The sequence below is a fragment of the Pleurodeles waltl genome, chromosome 7 (assembly GCF_031143425.1).
Source record: "Pleurodeles waltl isolate 20211129_DDA chromosome 7, aPleWal1.hap1.20221129, whole genome shotgun sequence".
NCBI lineage: Eukaryota > Metazoa > Chordata > Amphibia > Caudata > Salamandridae > Pleurodeles > Pleurodeles waltl.
Genome location: NC_090446.1, coordinates 153,198,663 through 153,220,252, shown reverse-complemented (window position 1 = coordinate 153,220,252; position 21,590 = coordinate 153,198,663). Strand labels below are relative to the sequence as shown.

Below are 21,590 nucleotides of genomic sequence, written 5' to 3'. Positions count from 1 at the left end.
GTATTTTATGGATATGCGGGATGTCGCGCCATTATTAATCCCATTGCTGTTGAGTAATATCTGACATGGCACTATGGGCCCATTTCCACTAATGGGGGTAATAAGGCAGGAGGCGTGGTCGCTGGAGGACTTAATATGTTTTGGATATTAAGCCCCTTGTACCATCAAAGCTTCTAACAAGTGTCTCAAGAGAAGTGAGAGGGCGAGTGGCAGCTCTTGTGTTGATGGGTTGTAACGCCCAGTTCCCTAGTTGGAAATACTGGTGTCTGGGAGGTGGAATTCGGCTTTACACTGGTCAAACAATTTAATAGTTTCACCTTGGAATAAGTCTTGAAGGACTCTGCATTCGCATGGCACCCAATCCGGGAAGGACTTTCTGGGAGAGCTGGTGTGAAATCAGGATTTCAGGCAGTCATTGCTAATCTGTCCCATATCTCCAGAACAGTGTGTGTGGGAGTGGCTATATATGCGCTGTGTGGATGATGTTGTTTCGGTAGCCATGCAAGAGCCCACAGTGGTGGCAGGCCACAGCTCTGTCCTTGTGGATCCAGTGTTTCTTGCTGTCACGCGCCACCTACTCTTGGAGGTACTGCAGGTGGGATGCCCAATACTAATCTTATAAACTAGGGCAGGCGAGGCTGCACCAGTTTTTGGAAAGCATTAGAAGTGTGGTGTATATCCTAGGGTTTTTACCCTTCCATATAAAGGAGCGTAGGTTGCCCTTCAGCCGTTTGTCATCAGAAGGGATAGGGGTGGGCAATGATTGGAAGAGGTACAGTAGTCTGGGAAGAACATTCATTTTTATAACATTAATGCGCCCCAGCCAGGAGATCTGGAGAGGCTGCCATCTTCGAAGATCTTCCAGTATCGACTGATGGTAGCGTGACCAGCTGACTTTAGTCCACATGGTCAGGGATTTGTAATGATGAGTCCTAAGTATTGTATAGAGTGTGAGGACCATTGAAAGGGGGAGAGCACCTGCAAGCATTGAAAATGTAGTGATGTTAGGGTGAGATTGAGCACAAGGGATTTAGCCAGATTAATTTTGTAACCAGAGACCTGTTCGTATGCGTGAAGGGCATGGACCACAGCGGGGAGTGAAGAGTCTGGTTCTGTTAAAGTGAGGAGGAGGTCATAGGCATAGAAGAGAACTTTGTGTTCTTGTCTGCCAAATGGGATGCCTTTCATCTCGGGGATAATCGAAGAAAGTTGGCCAGGGGATCAACTGAAAGTGCCAAAAGAAGGGGGGACAAGGGACATCCCTGCCAAGAGCATTGGTAAAGCAGGAATAATCAGGTAGTCCGACCGTTAACTCCGATGGAAGCAGTGGGTTTTGTATATGAGGCCATGATTCTACTGATCATAATGGGTCCCAGTCCCACGTTTCGCAAGACTATATTCAAGAACGCCCAACTCGCCCTATCAAAGACCTTTTTGGAATAGAGAGATGAAAGGAGGGCAGAGATGGGATGACTATGTACCTTCTCAGCTAAGTGCCAATCACCAGACATTGTTTGACCCTTGTCTGTGGGGTATGAAACCCACATGGTCTGGTCGATTAGGCTAGGTAAAAGATTAGCCAGCATTTTGGTGTAGAGCTTGGCGTCCGTGTTTAGTAGGGGTATCAGACAGTAGGAGGAACAAAGTGTGAGATCTTTGCGGGTTTGGGGAGGAGCGTAATCTCTGCATTAGACATGGTCGGAGTGAGGCCTGTGGAATGTGTAAAGGAATTAAAAAGTTTAAACAGTTGGTCTTGGAGCTGCAGTAAAAAAATCATATAGAAGGATGGTGGAAGGCCATCTGGGCCAGGGGATTTGCCCTTAGCAAGGCCTTTCAGGGCCCTATGGAGCTCTGCTATTGTAAAGGCCTCTTCCAAGTCATCAACCAGGTTGGAAGGCAGTGTCTGCCAATGAGAAGTCTGTAGAGAGGAATCTATTGCGACATGGTCTTTCCCTCCCGAGATGTAGAGGCATTGATAAAAGGCCAGAAAGGCCTCTTGTATGTCTGATTCTCGAATAGCCCACTCTGAATTCTCTGTCCAAAGTTTGGCAATGTGGGCTCTGGTTTATTTTTGGCAAGCCTGCGTGCTAGGACAGTGCCCACTTTATCTCCTCCTTGTTATAAGTGGTTTTAGCGCCAGGTGGGAGCATTCTGCCTTTTTGACTCTGTGCGCTCGCAGAGGCCCCCACAGAACAGTGAGTTGGCGTTTCACATGTTGTGTGTGATGGTGTTGGAGCGCTCTAGGTTGAGTATATCTTCTATATGCTTTGCCTTAAACCTGTGACGTTCTAGCTATGGCAATAGAGGTGGTGGCTCCTCAGATGGTGGCTCCTCAGATGGTGGCTCCTCAGATGGTGGCTTTAAAGCCTTCCCATAGTGTGTGTGGGGGTGGGGAGGCTCATTTCAGGGAGCAAATTAAGTCTGAAATATTCAGTGATAGCCTCTCATTTGGTCCATCTGTCTGCTGGCCCGGGGGAAGAGGGGGTCCTGGAGGGGGTATGCGATATAGAAATATCAGAAATTTGGGCAGATGTTAAAGCGAATAAAAGAGAAGGAGTGACAAAAAGGTAGTCAATGTGACAATAAGAAAGGTGGACATGGGACTAGAAGGAGTAGTCTTTTGTGTCAGGATAGAGGTAGCGTCAACTAGTCCAGCATTTGAGAGCTCTTTCTTAAAAAAATGTATATATACTTCCTGTGCCCTTTGTGTGTGCAGCATTCCTATCCAATTCTGGATCCCAGACCAGATTGAGGTCTCCACCCACAATCATATTGCCTTCGATCAAGCGGAGTTGTTACCGGAGAGTGTGTCGTATAAATGTGTCCTGCACTTGGTTAGGGGCATAAAGGTTAAGAAGTATCAGCGTGTCTTTTTCCCTTAGTATAGTTAGTGTGAGAGCACGCCCACCAGGGTCTCTGTTTGAATTAGATCTTAGAGTAGAAATCTTCTTGCAAAGGATAGAGACTCCCAGGGTTTTGGAATCTGTATATGCCCAGTGTTGTTGCGGCTATTTTGGGTGAGCCATGCACTGCATGTCCGACTTAAGTAGATGTGTTTCATGCAAAAAAATTACATCTGGGTCCTGTTGTAGAAGGTATCGCCAGACTTGACGCCGCTTACTGGGGGAAATAAGCCCTCACACATTGAGGGATAGTAACTTTAGATCAGGAATGCTATTCATGTAGGAGGTACTGGACAGAGTCCCTATATAGAGGCTGTCTTTGCACCATCAAGAGGGGGAGTCCATGAACATGGCCCAAGTGCATTGCAGTGATTGTCCCGGAGAGGCATAAGAGAGAGCTAGAGACCTGGCTGGTAAAGAACTGGGGATAAATAAGGGAAGGCAGAATGCAAAGGGCCAACAGGGCCCACCGGAGTAAACCGATCCAAAGGGAGCTGGAGGGACATTCCCCCGTACTGGGTCAACACCCCCTCGGTGGAAATACAGCTCAGTAGGAGAGGGCGAGGGGAGGAGGCCAAGAATGGTGCCTGCCTCCTCAGCGTGGATTTTGCATAGTCTGTGAGCTTAAGCAGTATAAATAGGAATGACATTGTGCGAGTGGTAAGAGTTCAAGCCATGAGCCATGCAGTGAATATGGGCACAAGCTAGCAGGAGCCGGATCATGTGTCCAAAAAGTGGTGATGTGTAGGACCTGCCAGACTAGATCTCCGCTGAGGCGTTTGGGAGTTATGTCTTCAACTTCTGAAGGTGTGATGATATTAGTAAGAAAAGAAGGGTACACTGTTCCAAATAATAACTAACCGGGACTATTTTCTACAGGAGCGAGAACCCTCAAGCATCACATTGGATGTATGATTTCATCATTGGGAAAGCTCCTCGTTAGGCCGGTGCTGCAATGCCTAACGGGCTCCACTGAGGGGGCTCTTAACCGTATATGCACTACTGTTAGTTAGAGATAATAATCAGTCTGAAAGGGTATCAGAGATTACCCAAGCAATATAGGAGAGAAGACAAGAGTAAAATTGGTTATCCATCTACATTCAATAATCATGGTTTTAATCAATACTACTGTGATGGAGACCAAAATTAAAAACCAAGAGGGGAGTAAAACTGAGTTATAATGCTCATCTACTCGCACACAACATATAAATTAGAGGAAAAACCCAAAAGTGGCTCCTCAGGAAAGGGTCTACATGTTTCGCGTCCGGTGGTCCATACGGATCCCTCGACGCTTCATCAGGACCATAGAAAAACTTCTCCAAAAAATCATAAATACAAATAGGAGCAAAAATTAAGGAAAAAACACAGTCACTTACTGTGAAGTTATTTATGTCAGTCAAGGTCGCCCTAGAAAATAAATAAAGCAACAACATGTAGAAAATAGAGTGCCCATTAGTTGCACACGAACGCAATTAGATTAAGTACATCATGCGCAAGACAGAAAAACATATAATAATCTAAAATATAAAACATTTCTTAAGGCTTACCATCCCCGGTCTGTGGATAGAGCACCATGGGAATCAAAATCAGGAACCGGAACAAACAATCTAAATGTCGTAGTAGTGTAAAAGAAAATATCGTAGTAGTGTAAAAGAAAATATCAGGAGTAATACCAAAAACAGTCAAGAATCAAGTGCAACAATTGTCTCAAATATAGGTATTGTTGTAAAGTCAAAACGCGGACAAAAATCGGAAATTTGTTTTTAAAAAAATATAATAAAATCAGATCGCACAGGAGCTTGGTAATAAGATAATAACAAGTGATATCGCCCGTTTTGTCCAAAATACTAAAACGATCGCGGTGAAAGGAAGAGAATTCAACCTATCCACCGTCGGGATCCTATGGACGCACCCCGGGGTTTTCGTTGGAGCAGCGGTAAAGGACAGGTATAGACAATACAAAGTACTTACTTCTATTGCCGGTACGTAGGGCATTTAGCACCTACCCTCCTGATAAAGTCCCTGTGCCAACAACAAAGCGTATCTCCGTGGTCCTCAAATATGTATTGAGGACCCGGAAGTGCAATCTAATGTGCGCGCGTCTCGCGCTGTCTGTTAGGTAGTCATAGAAACAAAAAAACAAAAATCAAAGACGGACTTCCGCTCCGTCGCCATTTTTGAAAGGAAAACAACCGAATTCAAAACTATTGAGTCCGGACAAAGTGAAAACAATTCAAAAATTGTAAGAACCTTTATAGTAAAAGGTAGTAAAAGACTCCAAACATGTGAATTACTAATGCCAGAATCTTAAATACGCTGGTAATGGGACAAAATAGTCAAACCCTCAGCAGGCAAATAGAATCATTAGAATCATATAAGGGAGTCACATATACAGAGATTATGTCATAATAGAGAGACAATTAAAATTATCAAAATCATATAAAGGGGTCACGAGTATAGAGATTATGTCATAATAGAGATTACAAAAATAGTCAATATGTTCAATTGTCAGAGAATGTCAATTGCTGGTAAGAAGACATAATTTATCTAGGGGTGAGTAAGGACCATGGAATATCATCATTTAATCCCCGAATTGAGGTATCCAGTCGAAAAATCCAACGTTGTTCGATTCTAAAAAGAGACTGGGTAACGTTCTGTGTTGTTCTTGGTGCTTCCAGAATCACCCACCATAACTCATCTGGGGTATGGGGAAAGTCAATGAAATGAGCGCTAAGTTTGGTAGTAATTCTGCGGCATCTAATGTTGCTCCTGTGTTCATTGATACGTATCTTCACAGGGCGTGTGGTCATCCCTATGTAACGTAGTCCACAGGGGCACGTGATCATGTAAATGCAATTCTTTGAATTGCAATTTGTGTGTTTTTTTAGAAACCATCTCCCAAAAGGATCTAGGTCCAATGACCTTGTTTGGTCAGTCAGTGCGCATACATTGCAATTACCGCACGGGTAGTGGCCCTCAATTGGGGGTAGGTCCCATAATGTTCTTTGGGTGGAGGTGTCATGCAATGCACGTGGACGTGTATGGACCACTATGTCCTTGATATTCGAAGTCCGTCTGAAAGCAAATAGAGGTTTAGGCATTGAGGTACCTCCACTTTCTAATATCGACCAACGTTTTTTGATCAATTTCTTAATGTCATTGGAAAGGGGGGTGAACGTCGAGACACAGGTAATAAACGTCTGTAGAGCCTTCTCTTTATATTCTAATAGACCCTCCCTATGGTTATTCCTGGCTCTTTTGCGAGCCAGGTTGACAACCTTTGATGGATAGTGGCGTTCATAAAGTTTGGTCTGTAGTGAACTAGCTTGTTGGTCAAACTGTGTAAAGGAACTACAGTTCCGTCTAAGTCGTAGGAATTACGTGTGATGATATTAGCCTTTGCCTTGCTGGAGGATTGGGCGGCTGCGCATTTGTGGCTGCAGGTGTGCTTCTGGGCTGTTCACCATTGGGGTTGCCAGGGACCAGGGCACGTAGTGGATTGGGGGTGGCCTGTTTCCTGGCAAATATCAGCAAGGAATTTCTCTATGTAGTCCTGCATAATGGAGAGGGCAAGAGGAGTCATTACCTGCTAGTCAACAGAGTCCCCTTTTCTGCTCTTAGTGGCCGATGAGGTTTTGTCTCAGAAGGAGGTTACTGAGCTCTCTCTCTCGTGGGTTTGTTTCTGGGCATAATAAGCGGGAGTGTGCCCTGATGCATGTGGATATCTTGGGGTTTGTGGGAGCAGGGTGCAAGAGGTGTTGGTCTGTCCCTGGGGCAAGCAGCAGTGTGTATTGCCAAGCTTATCTGAGGTGGCCTGCGTGAGCACGGCTCTCACAGGGGTGGTCAAGTGTCCTCCCAAAATGCCACCTGTCAGCTGCGTGGTCCGATCAGCCACCAAGGCTGGAACGGGGGTATTGGGTGTGTTCTTGTGGCCCACCCCCTCCGCAGGCAAGGGGAGGGGAATCAATGGAGAGGAGAAGACTTGGAGCCTTGAAAAAGTTAGTTCCTGATGGAGGGCAGATAGAGAGCTGCCCCATATTTGGTGTCACAGTAGTAGACCTCTCCACAGGTACTGCACCACTGACTGCTGTGGGGTCCCAACGGGCGTGATTGAAGTCTCCTTTTGCTGATTGTTAATCGGCCTGGTCTTTAGGCTTCATGCTCGTCCCAGTTCCTGGCCAGGGAGCCGTGGACATGGGTCCAAGCCAGGTGCCTCTTGAGTCTCTGGCATGTTTGGCAGAGTCCCTCTCCCACGCAGCTCATGGGCGTCCTCCACCCTTGCTCGAAGGAAGGAGCGGGGCCTGCCTCCGTGTAGGCATTACTTTAGTCTCTCAGTCCTGATATTCACGAGTGCCGTTCCTCACGAGTGGGGTGCAGTTTTCAAATAGGTGGCACCGCACCCAAAACAACTTATATAGCGGCCCATTTCAAACGGGGGCTATGACAACTATGCCTCTCTTGTATTTCCACAGGTATCAGTGAGGGACACCATAAACCATTAGTAAGGTGAAGTGCACCATATCACAGAGCATGTATTATTTATGCTTTGATTAGAGGTAGTCAAACAAGGAGTGGCACCAGGGAGTCCACCTTGGTCCTGAAGAGGAGCCTAGGGGTAAGACTCCGAAACATGTAGACTAGGAAGTCGGGTACATTACATCCCCCACTTCTGCAGCCCCTTTTTAATCATACCACCTCCAAGAGACCTAGTAAATCATTGGAATTACTAGGAGACAGGTATTTTTAACTCACCCAAGACCACACCACTCCTGTCCCTCCTGTGATTCACATTGACAAGACTACATCAGTGCATCCCACGTATCCCGTAGGTCGTAGCAAGCCCTGCTCCGTAGCGGAACGGGAAGAAACCCAGTGATGAAGCATGCCACCAAGGGGAAACCATGGTGGGTGAGGGTTTTTCTAACAGGAAAATCCTTTTTCCTGTGCATCTTGTGGTAGCACTTTTCACTGAGCCTCCTATGTAATGTTATATGTAGGATATAAGGAGGACAGACCCAGCCCCACAACCTTCTCCCTCTTTGTTCTTGAACATATGCTATTAGACACTTGTTAAGACGAGGACAATCGGGTGAGGAAAAAATACTTTTTTTTCGTAAATGCGTTGGTTCAAAGCAGGAGCGATGTCCACCAACTGCTGTCGTTCCTAACAGCCTGCATCAAATCCCCACACAAAGGTTCCCTTCCCCTTCCCCGCGACGTAGATCGAATGTGTCTCCCTTACTAAACAAACAAAAGGACCAAAAAGCACACACCCCATTATATACATGTACACAATTTCAATAAAAAAAAAAATATGTACCATAGCCATTACCTATATACTATCCATCACAAACTCATTGAAATAATTTCCTTTCCCTCTGACTTTTCCGAATAGGTATCATACCACTGTTAATTCTTCTCTGGACTTTATTTTGGTACTCTTGCACACGTTCCCTCACAGAACTAAAATCATTCCTATCTAAATTCTTTTGTTTCCTGTTCCTTAACCACTAAGAACTTAATCTAGAAGATGGTTTCCGACCTCTCAACAATTCAAAAGGTGTTTTGCCAGTAGCTGAATGTGGTGTAATCCTGTAAGATAGCAACACATTTTGGATAGCTTCTTTCCAGGATGCATTAGATGCCAAAGCTAATTGTATAGTCTCCTTGATTACTTTATTAAATCTCTTGACCTGGCCATTTCCCTCTAGATGATACAATGATACTTTCACATGATTTACACCACAGTTTTTTAGAAACATTTGCATTTTATCAGAGGTAAGTTGCACCCCATTATCTGAAACAATAGTTTCTGGTAAGCCTTCCCTCGCAAACACATCCTTCAAAAACTCAATAACAGTATCAGTGGTATATTGCCAACCACACAAACCTCTGGCCATTTGGAAAAATAATCAAACAGAACAATAGCATAGGCTTCTTTAGCAGGTAAAGTAATGAACGGGCCCATAAATACAATCGCAACTTTTCGCCACGGTCCATCTGGTAGTTCAACCATCTGTAATGGCACCACTAATGGTTTCACTGATTTATCACTCAGTGCACACTTGCTACACTCTCTCACACAATGGTCCACCATGCCATCAAGACCCGGCCACCAAAAGACTTCTTTAATCTTTCTCCTGGTACTTGCCATGCCACCATGGGCTTCATGCCCCAACCTGACAATAGTCTCACGCATACCATAGGGTGGCACAATTTTATCACCCCTCAAAATAATATCATTTGATACAGACAATTCCTCTTTAACCTTCCAAAATGTACTACACTCACCCCGCAAACTCTGTTCTGATGGCCACCCCTTCAAGATAAAATCCTTCACTTCCAACAAAACCTTGTCCTTCTGCATTTCCCTCATCCACTCATATCCAGATATTCCACCATCCTCACCCACGTTTTGCAGAAACATCACATCATCATGGGTGAACGCAACATCACATTCCCCATCGTCAACTTTCTCAACACTACCATGACATAGTGGTAAACGAGACAACCCGTCCGCCACGCAATTACTCTTTCCCGGAAGATGAAAAATCTCTAAATGGTACATTTGTAGTTTTGAAGCCAACCTATGAGTAAGGTTCTTTCCCCCTCCTGTATTCAAAATGTTAACTAGAGGCTTGTGATCCGTACAGATTTTGAATTTGCGCCCCGTACATACATTCTGAATCGTTGTACAGCCCAAGTAGTAGCTAACAACTCTTTCTCAATAACAGAATAGTTCCTTTCTGCTTGAGACAAGGTACGAGAAGCATATGCGACCACCCACGTGTTCCCTTTCTTCCGTTGAGACAGTACTGCTCCAATACTATATCCTAAAGCATCCACTAATATAGTACATTTAGCAGTTTCATCGAACGATTCAAGGCAGGATGTGTTGACAATTTCCTCTTTTATAGATGCAAACTCCTTGACATGTCTGATTCCAGCAAAATGTCAAATTTTTCCTCAACAAGGCACGGAGATTCTCCACTTTTAGATGCAAAATTCTCCACAAAATGGGAATAAAACTCTGCGAGTCCTAAAAATGATAGCAATTGTTCCTTGCATTTAGGTTCTGGAGCTTCACAAATTGCCTTCACATGACTAATCTTAGGCCGAATACCATCCTTGGGAATGATATGACCTAAATATTCTACTCGACTTTCTCCAGATTTACCCTTCTGATCTTTAACAGTTGGACCATAGTCTCTCAATGCCAGCAATACTGCCTTTAAATGACTGTCATGCTCGTTTTTGTCCTTACCATATACTAATATGCTGTCCTGGAATACCTTTGCCCCCTTAACATTTGAAAGTATCTTCGATAACTCCCTTTGGAAAACTGCAGGTGCACTAGCCAAACCAAACAGCATTCTTTTATATTGAAACATTCCTTCTGGTGTAATAAATGTTGTACAATGTTAGACTCCGGATTCAGGTGTATTTGATGATACGCACTCGCCAAATCGATAGTTGAAAATACTGTTGCATCTCTGATGGACGACATCAATTCTTGAAGATTCTGTAAAGGGAATGCATCTACCCAAATTGCATCGAGTGCCCGCAGGTCAACACACAACCTGAGGTCCCCATTAGATTTCACTGAAATTACAATCGGAGAAACCCAATCCGAACATTCAATAGGTTCAATAACATCCTTGTCACATAAATCCCTTAAAATTCCCTTCAATTTCCCTCTGTAATTTAAGTGAACATTCCTCACCTTTTGTCTTACAGGAACAGCATTTTCCTTTAACACAATAGTAAATTGGAATTTTTTTTATACTCCCCAAGCGATTGCTAAACGCAGTGGGGAACATTCTCTTTACGTCATGGTACTAATCATTCTGCACATTATCCGTTCCCACAGTGTACACTGGTGGACTGGCACAAGGGTCCACTTTTAATCCCAGTTCACATATATGCAGCCAAACCAAAATTGTTGTCCCACATTCTGCCATGAAAACTTCACCCAAACACTTCTTGTGGCCAGAAAAACTGCAGGGACTGGTTTTAGTGTTTTATAATTTCCTTCCAGGCCATTATTGGTTGAACATGGTCTTGCCCATAATGGTGTACCAGGCACACGAGTCCACCATAACTTCAACTTGTACACCATCTATCTTCACGAAACACTTGGGAAATTGAAGATCTCCTTTCTTGGTATTACAACTCTGAATGCTCAATACCATGTTCTGCATTTTCTCCTCAAATTCATTATTGTCCACACTCTCCACAAAGCAACTCACTTTCCTTCCAAAACCTTTACAGACTCGCGCAAAATGTCCCTTTTTCTTGCACATACTACAAACTTTCCCAACTGCCGGACATCCACTAAAATTTGCAAAATGCGAATTGGCACCACACCTAAAACACAATTTGTCTTTGTTATTAGATCCAGATTTGTTATCCCCACCAACAGAACGTGATACTGCCCATTTATTTTTTTCCTTACCATCTCTACTACTTCCGACAGTTCACACAGTGTCATTATCCTAAACTTCCTTCCTCATAGTCTGCATACAATCCTCTGTAATTTCAATGCTCCTGGCACCTCAACAGCTGTTTTTAAATATATTTTTCCTGAAGACCATAACTTTTCTTGTATTTTTTTTTTGATTTAGTTTTCATTAAAGACTGATCTTTTAAAACTTGATCATATGTCATACAATCAAAAGCGCAATTAACAGCAAGGCCTCTCAGTACCACCATATACTGGTCGATGGATTCATCCACCTTCTGTTCCCTAGAATAAAATGTATACCTTTCCATAACTACATGTTCGATGGCATCTGTCGCTGTAGATACACATGTTCTGCAATAGCTCGCCATCTGGTGTTGGGTCGGAGTGTTACAAGTTGTTTTTCTTCGAAGAAGTGTTTTCGAGTCACGGGACCGAGTGACTCCTCCTTCTGTGCTCATTGCGCATGGGCGTCGACTCCATCTTCGATTGTTTTCTTTCCGCCATCGGGTTCGGACGTGTTCCTGTCGCTCCGAGTTTCGGAACGGAAAGATAGCTGAAAACTGAAGATTTTCGACGGTATCGTTGCGATCCGGTTCGAGATAAACACATACGACGACGCATTGAACATCGAAGAGCTTCGGTGCCCTTCGGGGTAGATTTCGGCACACTGTTGGGGCCTAGTCGGCCCGACCGCGTGGAGAACAACGCCGATGGAACGGACCCCGTTTCGGTTCTGCCCTGAATGCCACAACAAATATCCTTATACGGACCAACACTCGGTCTGTAACCTGTGCCTGTCACCCGAGCACAGCGAAGAATCCTGTGAGGCCTGTCGGGCGTTCCGGTCCCGAAAAACTCTGCGCGACCGTCGAGCGAGAAGACTGCAGATGGCGTCCACGCCAAAGGAGCATCGACAGTTCGAGACAGAAGAGGAACAGGAGGAATCCTTTTCCATCCAGGATTCAGACTCCGACGAACTCGACAATACAAAAACTGTGAGTAAGACGTCGAGATCAGAACTTAAAAAGGCAAAAAGGCCCAGGGGACGCCACTGCCAACCGGCCATGGCTCAACCCAAATTCCCGGTGACCAACAATCGGCACCGAAAAAGGCCCATTCAGTGTCGAGATCGTCCGACTCCGGTCGAGACACCGGCACGCAGCCTCCTCGGGACCGAGAGAGTGCTAAAGAGAAGCATCGACACCGAGAGTTCGGTGTCGACACGGATCGACGCCGAGACAGTGGCGCCGAAGACCATAGAGGCCAAGATTTTTCGGCACAAAAGAAGAGGAAGGTTACCTCGGAGCCGAAAAGACAAACAACAGGGTTTTCGGAGCCGAAAAAAGCACCAACAGACCCAGTTTCAGGCTCCTATACTGAAGAACATTCTATGTCTTCACAAATGAAAAAACACAGATTCGAACAGGAACTGCAATCCACTGAAGTGGATCACACGCAAAAGCGTATCTTTATTCAGCAGGGGACAGGGAAGATCACTACCCTTCCACCTGTCAAAAGAAAGAGAACACTTCAGTTTATAACACTAGAGGCTCCTCAGCAACAAACAGCAAAGAAGGTAACACCTCCTCCCTCGCCTCCACCTGTAACTCCGGCTTCGCCAACTTACACCCCGTCACATTCGCCAGCTCACACCGCCATGAGCCACGATGACCAAGATCAAGACGCGTGGGACTTGTACGATGCACCAGTGTCTGATAACAGCCCAGACACATACCCAACTAGGCCATCACCACCTGAGGACAGCACAGCCTATTCACAAGTGGTGGCTAGAGCAGCACAGTTCCATAATGTGGAACTACACTCTGAACAAGTAGAGGATGACTTTTTATTTAACACCCTCTCCTCCACCCACAGCTCCTACCAAAGCCTGCCTATGCTCCCAGGCATGCTACTCCATGCAAAGGAGATCTTCAAGGAGCCAGTTAAAAGTAGGGCAGCAACGCCTAGAGTGGACAAAAAGTATAAGGCGCCTCCTACGGACCCTGTATTCATCACCTCTCAGCTGCCACCAGATTCTGTGGTGGTAGGGGCTGCCAGAAAACGGGCAAATTCACACACTTCTGGGGATGCACCTCCCCCAGATAAAGAAAGCAGAAAGTTCGATGCAGCCGGGAAGAGGGTCGCTGTCCAAGCAGCAAACCAGTGGCGCATCGCAAACTCACAAGCGCTGCTAGCGCGATACGACAGAGCCCACTGGGATGAGATGCAGCATCTCATTGAACATCTCCCAAAAGATCTACAAAAAAGAGCAAAACAGGTTGTTGAGGAGGGTCAAAACATTTCCAACAATCAAATACGCTCCTCTATGGATGCAGCAGACACAGCCGCAAGGACCATTAATACGTCGGTTACCATCCGTAGGCACGCATGGCTCAGAACGTCTGGATTCAAGCCAGAAATTCAGCAGGCAGTACTTAACATGCCAGTAAACGAAAAACTTCTGTTCGGTCCGGAGGTCGACACAGCCATAGAAAAGCTCAAAAAGGACACTGACACTGCCAAGGCCATGGGCGCACTCTACTCCCCGCAGAGCAGAGGATCTTATACCACCTTCTGCAAAACACCTTTTAGAGGAGGGTTTCGGGGTCAGGCCACACAAGCTAGTACCTCACAGTCCGCACCGTCCACCTACCAGGGACAGTACAGGGGAGGCTTTCGGGGCCAGTATAGAGGAGGGCAATTCCCTAGAAATAGAGGAAGATTTCAAAGCCCCAAAACCACTACCAACAAGCAGTGACTCACACGTCACTCACCCCCCCCCCCACACAACACCAGTGGGGGGAAGGATAGGTCAATATTACGAAGCATGGGAGGAAATAACTACAGACACATGGGTCCTAGCAATTATCCAACATGGTTATTGCATAGAATTCCTGCAATTCCCTCCAGACATACCACCAAAATCACAAAATTTATCAAAACACCATTCACAGCTTCTAGAGATAGAAGTTCAAGCACTACTGCAAAAAGATGCAATAGAATTAGTACCAAGCACACAAATAAACACAGGAGTTTATTCACTGTACTTCTTGATACCAAAAAAGGACAAAACACTGAGACCAATTTTAGACCTCAGAGTAGTAAACACATTCATCAAATCAGACCATTTTCACATGGTCACACTACAAGAAGTGTTACCATTGCTCAAAAAACACAACTACATGACAACCCTAGACCTCAAAGACGCATATTTCCATATACCAATACATCAATCACACAGAAAATATCTAAGGTTTGTATTCAAAGGAATACATTACCAATTCAAAGTATTGCCTTTTGGTTTAACAACCGCTCCCAGAGTATTCACAAAATGCCTAGCAGTAGTTGCTGCACACATCAGAAGGCAGCAAATACATGTATTCCCGTATCTAGACGACTGGCTAATCAAAACCAGTTCGCTCACACAATGCTCAAACCACACAAATCAAGTCATACAAACCCTCTACAAACTAGGGTTCACCGTCAACTTTGCAAAATCCAACATTCAGCCAAGCAAAGTACAGCAATATCTAGGAGCCATAATAGACACGACAAAAGGAGTAGCAACGTCAACTCCACAAAGAATTCACAATTTCAACAAAGTCATTCAACACATGTCTCCAAATCAAACAATACAAGCAAGAACAATACTACAGCTCCTAGGCATGATGTCCTCATGCATAGCCATTGTCCCAAACGCAAGACTGCACATGAGGCCCTTACAACAGTGCCTAGCCTCACAGTGGTCTCAAGCACAGGGTCGCCTTCTAGATCTGGTGTTAATAGACCGCCAAACTTACCTCTCGCTTCTATGGTGGAACAGTATAAATTTAAACAAAGGGCGGCCTTTCCAAGACCCAGTGCCACAGTACGTAATAACAACAGATGCTTCCATGACAGGGTGGGGAGCACATCTCAATCAACACAACATAAGAGGACAATGGAACATACATCAAACAAAACTGCATATAAATCATCTAGAATTATTAGCAGTTTTTCAAGCACTAAAAGCTTTCCAACCAATCATAACCCACAAATACATCCTTGTCAAAACAGACAACATGACAACGATGTATTATCTAAACAAACAAGGAGGAACACATTCAACGCAGTTAAGCTTATTAGCTCAAAACATATGGAAGTGGGCAATCCACCATCAAATTCGCCTAATAGCACAGTTTATTCCAGGGATCCAGAATCAACTGGCAGACAATCTCTCTCGAGATCACCAGCAAGTCCACGAATGGGAAATCCACCCACAAATTCTGAACACCTACTTCACACTCTGGGGAACACCTCAAATAGACTTATTTGCAACAAAAGAGAACGCAAAATGCCAAAACTTCGCGTCCAGATACCCACACAAGCAATCCCAAGGCAATGCCCTATGGATGAACTGGTCAGGAATATTTGCTTACGCTTTTCCTCCTCTTCCTCTCCTTCCTTATCTAGTAAACAAATTGAGTCAAAACAAACTCAAACTCATTTTAATAGCACCAACGTGGGCAAGACAACCCTGGTACACAACACTGCTAGATCTTTCTGTAGTACCCCACATCAAACTGCCCAACAAACCAGATCTGTTAACGCAACACAACCAACAGATCAGACACCCAGATCCAGCATCGCTGAATCTAGCAATCTGGCTCCTGAAATCCTAGAATTCGGACACTTACAACTTAGCCAAGAGTGTATGGAAGTCATAAAGCAGGCCAGAAGGCCATCCACTAGACACTGCTACGCAAGTAAGTGGAAAAGATTTGTTTGTTACTGCCATCATAATCAGATACAACCACTAGACGCAACTCCAAAACATATAGTAAATTACTTGCTCCATTTACAAAAAGCAAAGCTAGCCTTCTCTTCTATTAAAATACACCTTGCAGCAATATCTGCATACCTGCAGACTACCTATTCAACTTCCTTGTATAGGATACCAGTCATCAAAGCATTCATAGAAGGTCTTAAAAGAATTATACCACCAAGAACACCACCTGTTCCTTCATGGAACCTAAACGTGGTCCTAACAAGACTCATGGGCCCACCTTTCGAACCCATGCACTCTTGCGGAATACAATTCCTAACCTGGAAAGTTGCCTTTCTCATCGCCATTACATCTCTAAGAAGAGTAAGTGAAATTCAAGCGTTCACAACACAAGAACCTTTTATACAAATACATAAAAATAAGGTCGTCCTACGACCTAATCCAAAATTTTTACCAAAAGTTATTTCACCGTTCCATCTAAATCAAACGGTAGAACTACCAGTTTTTTTCCCACAGCCAGATTCTGTGGCTGAAAGAGCACTACATACATTAGATGTCAAAAGAGCATTAATGTACTACATTGACAGAACAAAGAACATCAGAAAGACTAAACAGCTATTTATTGCATTCCAAAAACCTCATGCAGGTAACCCAATATCAAAACAAGGTATAGCCAGATGGATAGTTAAATGCATCCAAATCTGCTACCTTAAAGCAAAAAGACAACTGCCCATTACTCCCAGGGCACATTCAACAAGGAAAAAAGGTGCTTCAATGGCCTTTTTAGGAAACATCCCAATGCATGAAATATGTAAGGCAGCCACATGGTCTACGCCTCACACATTCACCAAACACTACTGTATAGATGTGCTATCCGCACAACAAGCTACAGTAGGTCAAGCTGTATTAAGAACTCTATTTCAGACAACTTCTACTCCTACAGGCTAAACCACCGCTTATGGGGAAATAACTGCTTACTAGTCTATGCAGAACATGTGTATCTACAGTGACAGATGCCATCGAACTGAAAATGTCACTTACCCAGTGTACATCTGTTCGTGGCATCAGTCGCTGAGATTCACATGTGCCCACCCACCTCCCCGGAAGCCTGTAGCAGTTCAGAAGTTACCTTCAATTTTGTACATTTGTATATATATTATTTAAACCTTTAATAGGTACATACTTACACATTTCATTGCGCGGGCACTATTACTATAGTACAACTCCTACCTCACCCTCTGCGGGGAAAACAATCGAAGATGGAGTCGACGCCCATGCGCAATGAGCACAGAAGGAGGAGTCACTCGGTCCCGTGACTCGAAAACACTTCTTCGAAGAAAAACAACTTGTAACACTCCGACCCAACACCAGATGGCGAGCTATTGCAGAACATGTGAATCTCAGCGACTGATGCCACGAACAGATGTACACTGGGTAAGTGACATTTTCATTATTTTTCGGCCACACCTATCCTATAACTGTTTTAACGCACATTTGTACACATCTTCTCCATTCGTATTATCTATAGGTGGCAAATTTTTTAATTCCCTTAACCCAGCTGCTCCCAACCGATGTTTAAGCAACGATAAATGTCTATTAGGTGAACGTTCACCTTCTTCCAATACATCCACATACGCTTCAAATAGATCTAACCACAATTCCCACTGAATAGGTGGATCCCCAGGTTCATTTAAAAAAAAAAATGGAGGTTGAATACTAGACATCTTGCTGAAAAGAACGTATATACGTGTGTGTGTGTGTATATATATATATATATATATATATATATATATATATATATGTATATATATATATGTATATATATATGTATATATATATATGTATATATATATATGTATATATATATATGTATATATATATATGTATATATATATATATACACACACACAAACTACAAGGTTCTAAGCAGAAGATTACTAAGGTCGTAAACGTTCTTCACATATCCATGAGCCGTACAGTAATTTACTGAAACCTGCAAAATGAGTCTTAAATGAGTCATAAAAGATTTTAAATATCCATAAACTGCATAAATGTCTTCCAATTATCCTTAAATTGCATCTATTTTTAATGTTTATTTGAAATTTGTGCACAAACATGTGCTTTTCACAGTTACCAGCAGTTTGTAGACTGTAGATGAGGAAAAAAAAACAAACAAAAAAATAATCGGCAACCAAATCGCAAGCACAAGGTGTACCTATCACCGTAGAAAAAAAGAAATTGGTAAAAAAGAAACCTTCCCAACATTCCAAGATGGCCGCCGCAGACTCCGTAGTATGCTCTCAAGGGAATTTGGGCACCCTCCTACCCACAATTCCAATCGTTGCTGCACAGGAGACAGCCGATTTGGCTCGCAGGAAACTCCACCAAAGTACTTCTTCTATATTGGCAGACCTCAAAATAGTGGCACGCAGATCGGTGTCCAAATTGAAGCTATCAATGTTGTTCTGCTCAGATGTCTGCCTTTCGCCTTGTTTCAGCAGGCGCTTCTTGACGCGCTGACGTCAAAGATGCCCTGTGAGCAAAACAAACAAAAGTAATGTTAACTCACGCCTAGGAAAGGCTTGTGCGTTCATTAAAAAAAGTACATGAGTGCCAAACCTCACCGGAAACAGGAACCTAGCGCGAGGTAAGCACTGTGCACACGAATAGTCAATAGCACACTAAAAAGTATCCTTTTTGCCGATCGACTCCTGACTTGCACGCCGCTCCCTTGCCGTCCAAGCAGCGCTTACGATTCCTAGTCGCTCCACTCCTACATCACACTGCTTGCCCGCCTCATCGCCATTGTTAAGACCAGGCCAACCGGGTGAGGAAAAAATACTTTATTTTTCGTAAATACGTTGGTTCAAAGCAGGAGCGGTGTCCACCAAATGCTGTCGTTTCTAACCGCCCGCATTGAATCCCCATACGAACGTTCCCCTTCCCCGTGACGTAGATCGAATGTGCCTCCCTTCCACATTCGATCCACGTGCCACACAACTCAAAAGATTTTCTGACTTGTATATATTTAATGGGCTAAGCTACTGCAGCAGTCTCCTAAATAGGCCTTCCACAAGACTTCTTTACTCCAGTTAACGAGGTCATAACTTGCTACATGAACTCTATATAACTTAGACATGCCTCCACCTAAGAATACTGACATTAAGCTAGCTGTTTCACCACTAAGAGCCATGCCAAGTACAGGTTCCGGACACTTGTCTTAAAAACAATAAATGATCTATCTTTAAACTCCCTCTGCCATCCTATTACAAGTAACACCTACTTGAAACCTCCATTCACCAAATTCAGTCTTAAACCTAAGGGACCATGTGACATCTGCAAGGTTTGAACATGCCACCTTCTTTGTCCTCTGTACTAGAGCCCCCTTTCCCCAGACAATAAAGCCATCCTTTATGTATAAATGTTCATAACGGCACTGAAAAGTTACTTTATACAGTGAACGAAAATATACATATTTATAGAAACATGCATATGTGTATATTGTTTATGTGAATGTGTAGATTTCATGTTTGAGCCACAAATTACTTGTTAGACAAATGTCTGTTATCTCCAATCTCACACAGATGACAAAATGAACTCCTACTGTAAGGGTTGGTATGTTTAAATTATGCCAACCTCTATCGTCACAAAACTATGTCCCTACCTTGATGCTGCGAAAAGGTTTCTGAGCGAAATGTTGCTGTTTAACTAAATTATTAATTTTGAGTATGATGAGATCAAGTAGCAGTGTCCTTCTCAAAAGTAGGTTTCTTCCAACCTTAATTAGCCCATTAGTTTGCCAACTTGAGAGTTGTTTAGGGTCACCTCAGTGAGTGTGGAAATCACCATTAAAATGTTATAAGAAATTAAATGAAGTACGTTTTATCATTGTTTGACAAAAATAGGATTGTCTCCTGATAAATGGTATATCATATTTATCCTAGTAAGTGTGAAGTCAAGGATGTGAGTTTTACTAAGTATTGGAAGGTGTGGTAATTGTGGGCGTTACCCAAAAACTGCATTCGCTGTTTTCTCAAGTGGTGCTGCCTCCGGTATTGCCTCTAGTGGTTAAGAATGTAGATGGTCTAATCTGGGAGATGAGCATATTCATCATGAATGTGGAGAGATCATTACTTCAGGTTAATTGGAATGAGCATGAGGTCAGGATTATGGGGCACCAGTCTCAAAACTCTTTGCCAACTTGTCTGTAGTTGAGTATGTCACTTTGTTCTTTGGAGTGCTATCTAGAGGAATCTGAAATGTGTTGCTTGATCCAATATTTCTCATAGGGCTGTGATGCTATTAATGCTTCATGCTAGTATGTTGGGATATTAGCTATCACAGTTTTGGAATTGTAATCATCAAATAGTTAATGTCACGGTTGATCTTCAAAGACGGGGTTATGGTTTCTTGGGATAGTGTGCCTGACAAAGATTCATTTAAGATGACAAGACGTAACTGCTTTTACCAGTGAACACAGATCCTTTCTGGATAGCTGTAGTATGAGAGGGATTGAGAGACGGGTAAAAGTTTGGGGTACTGAGTTTAGCAAAAGGATCTGGTTTGATTTCCAAAACTGGGCAAAGAGGTGACGAAGGCGTAGAATTGAAACTAGAGTGGTGTTGGAAGAATGGATTAGAAGAAAACAGTGTCTAGATACAGAGTAAAGACAATGTCCCCTCTACTCACCCCCAAATCAACCAATACCATTAATTTCTTTAAAGAGACAAAGGGAAACCTTATTGAGAAGCAGTGTGACATATTCATTGGAAAAGTGGAAATCACATTCATGACTCAACCGGTCCTCTGAAATTAATCTATGTAATTATGAATATGAGGCATACTTAATCATGAGCAGGTTTTTCTGATGCACTAATTGCTATTACCACAGCTCCAGGTCTTCAACCTAGAATTTCATATGTGGTTTATTATAAAAATATATTATTTCTTTGTATGTTGTAATTAGTTGCAATGAGAAGTCTGGGTAACAGTAACCAAATTAATGTGAAATTAAAATGTTGGCTACATTTTGAATAGTGAGCTCGCTTTCACTAACTTAACATCTCACACCTCATGTCTAGAAAACTTGAGCTTGTACCCTGCACTGTTTAATATTCCTTTATTTTTTTCTTTGTTTTTCAGGAGTTCTATGAACATACAAAAACACTTTGGCAAGACGAAGGTGTGAAGGCCTGCTACGAAAGGTCTAATGAATATCAGTTGATTGATTGTGCACAGTAGTAAGTTATTATTTTTTTTTTACATCTTCATTTCTAAAATCTCAGTACTAAATATATTTTGCATTACCTGGCCAGACTAGCAAAAGCACTTGTAGTATTCATTGTTTAATTGACAAAAAAAACAGTGCTTAAAATTTGTGATAATTACTTATCTGATTTATTAAAGTTTAGCTTTGAAAAGTTGACACTAAATTAGAAATCTGCAATCAGAGAGTCGG

General features: G+C 43.3%; 1 protein-coding gene across 4 annotated transcripts in view; it reads left to right on the top strand.

Annotated features, from left to right (window-relative positions):
- The window catches only part of GNAS (GNAS complex locus), a 788,088-nt gene that overhangs the window by 559,147 nt on the left and 207,351 nt on the right, over positions 1–21,590 (top strand). For all 4 annotated transcript variants that reach the window (XM_069243430.1, XM_069243431.1, XM_069243433.1 and 1 more), the window contains one exon: positions 21,275–21,372. In XM_069243430.1, coding sequence (XP_069099531.1) covers positions 21,275–21,372 — 98 coding nt within the window. The remainder of the gene's footprint in view (positions 1–21,274; positions 21,373–21,590) is intronic.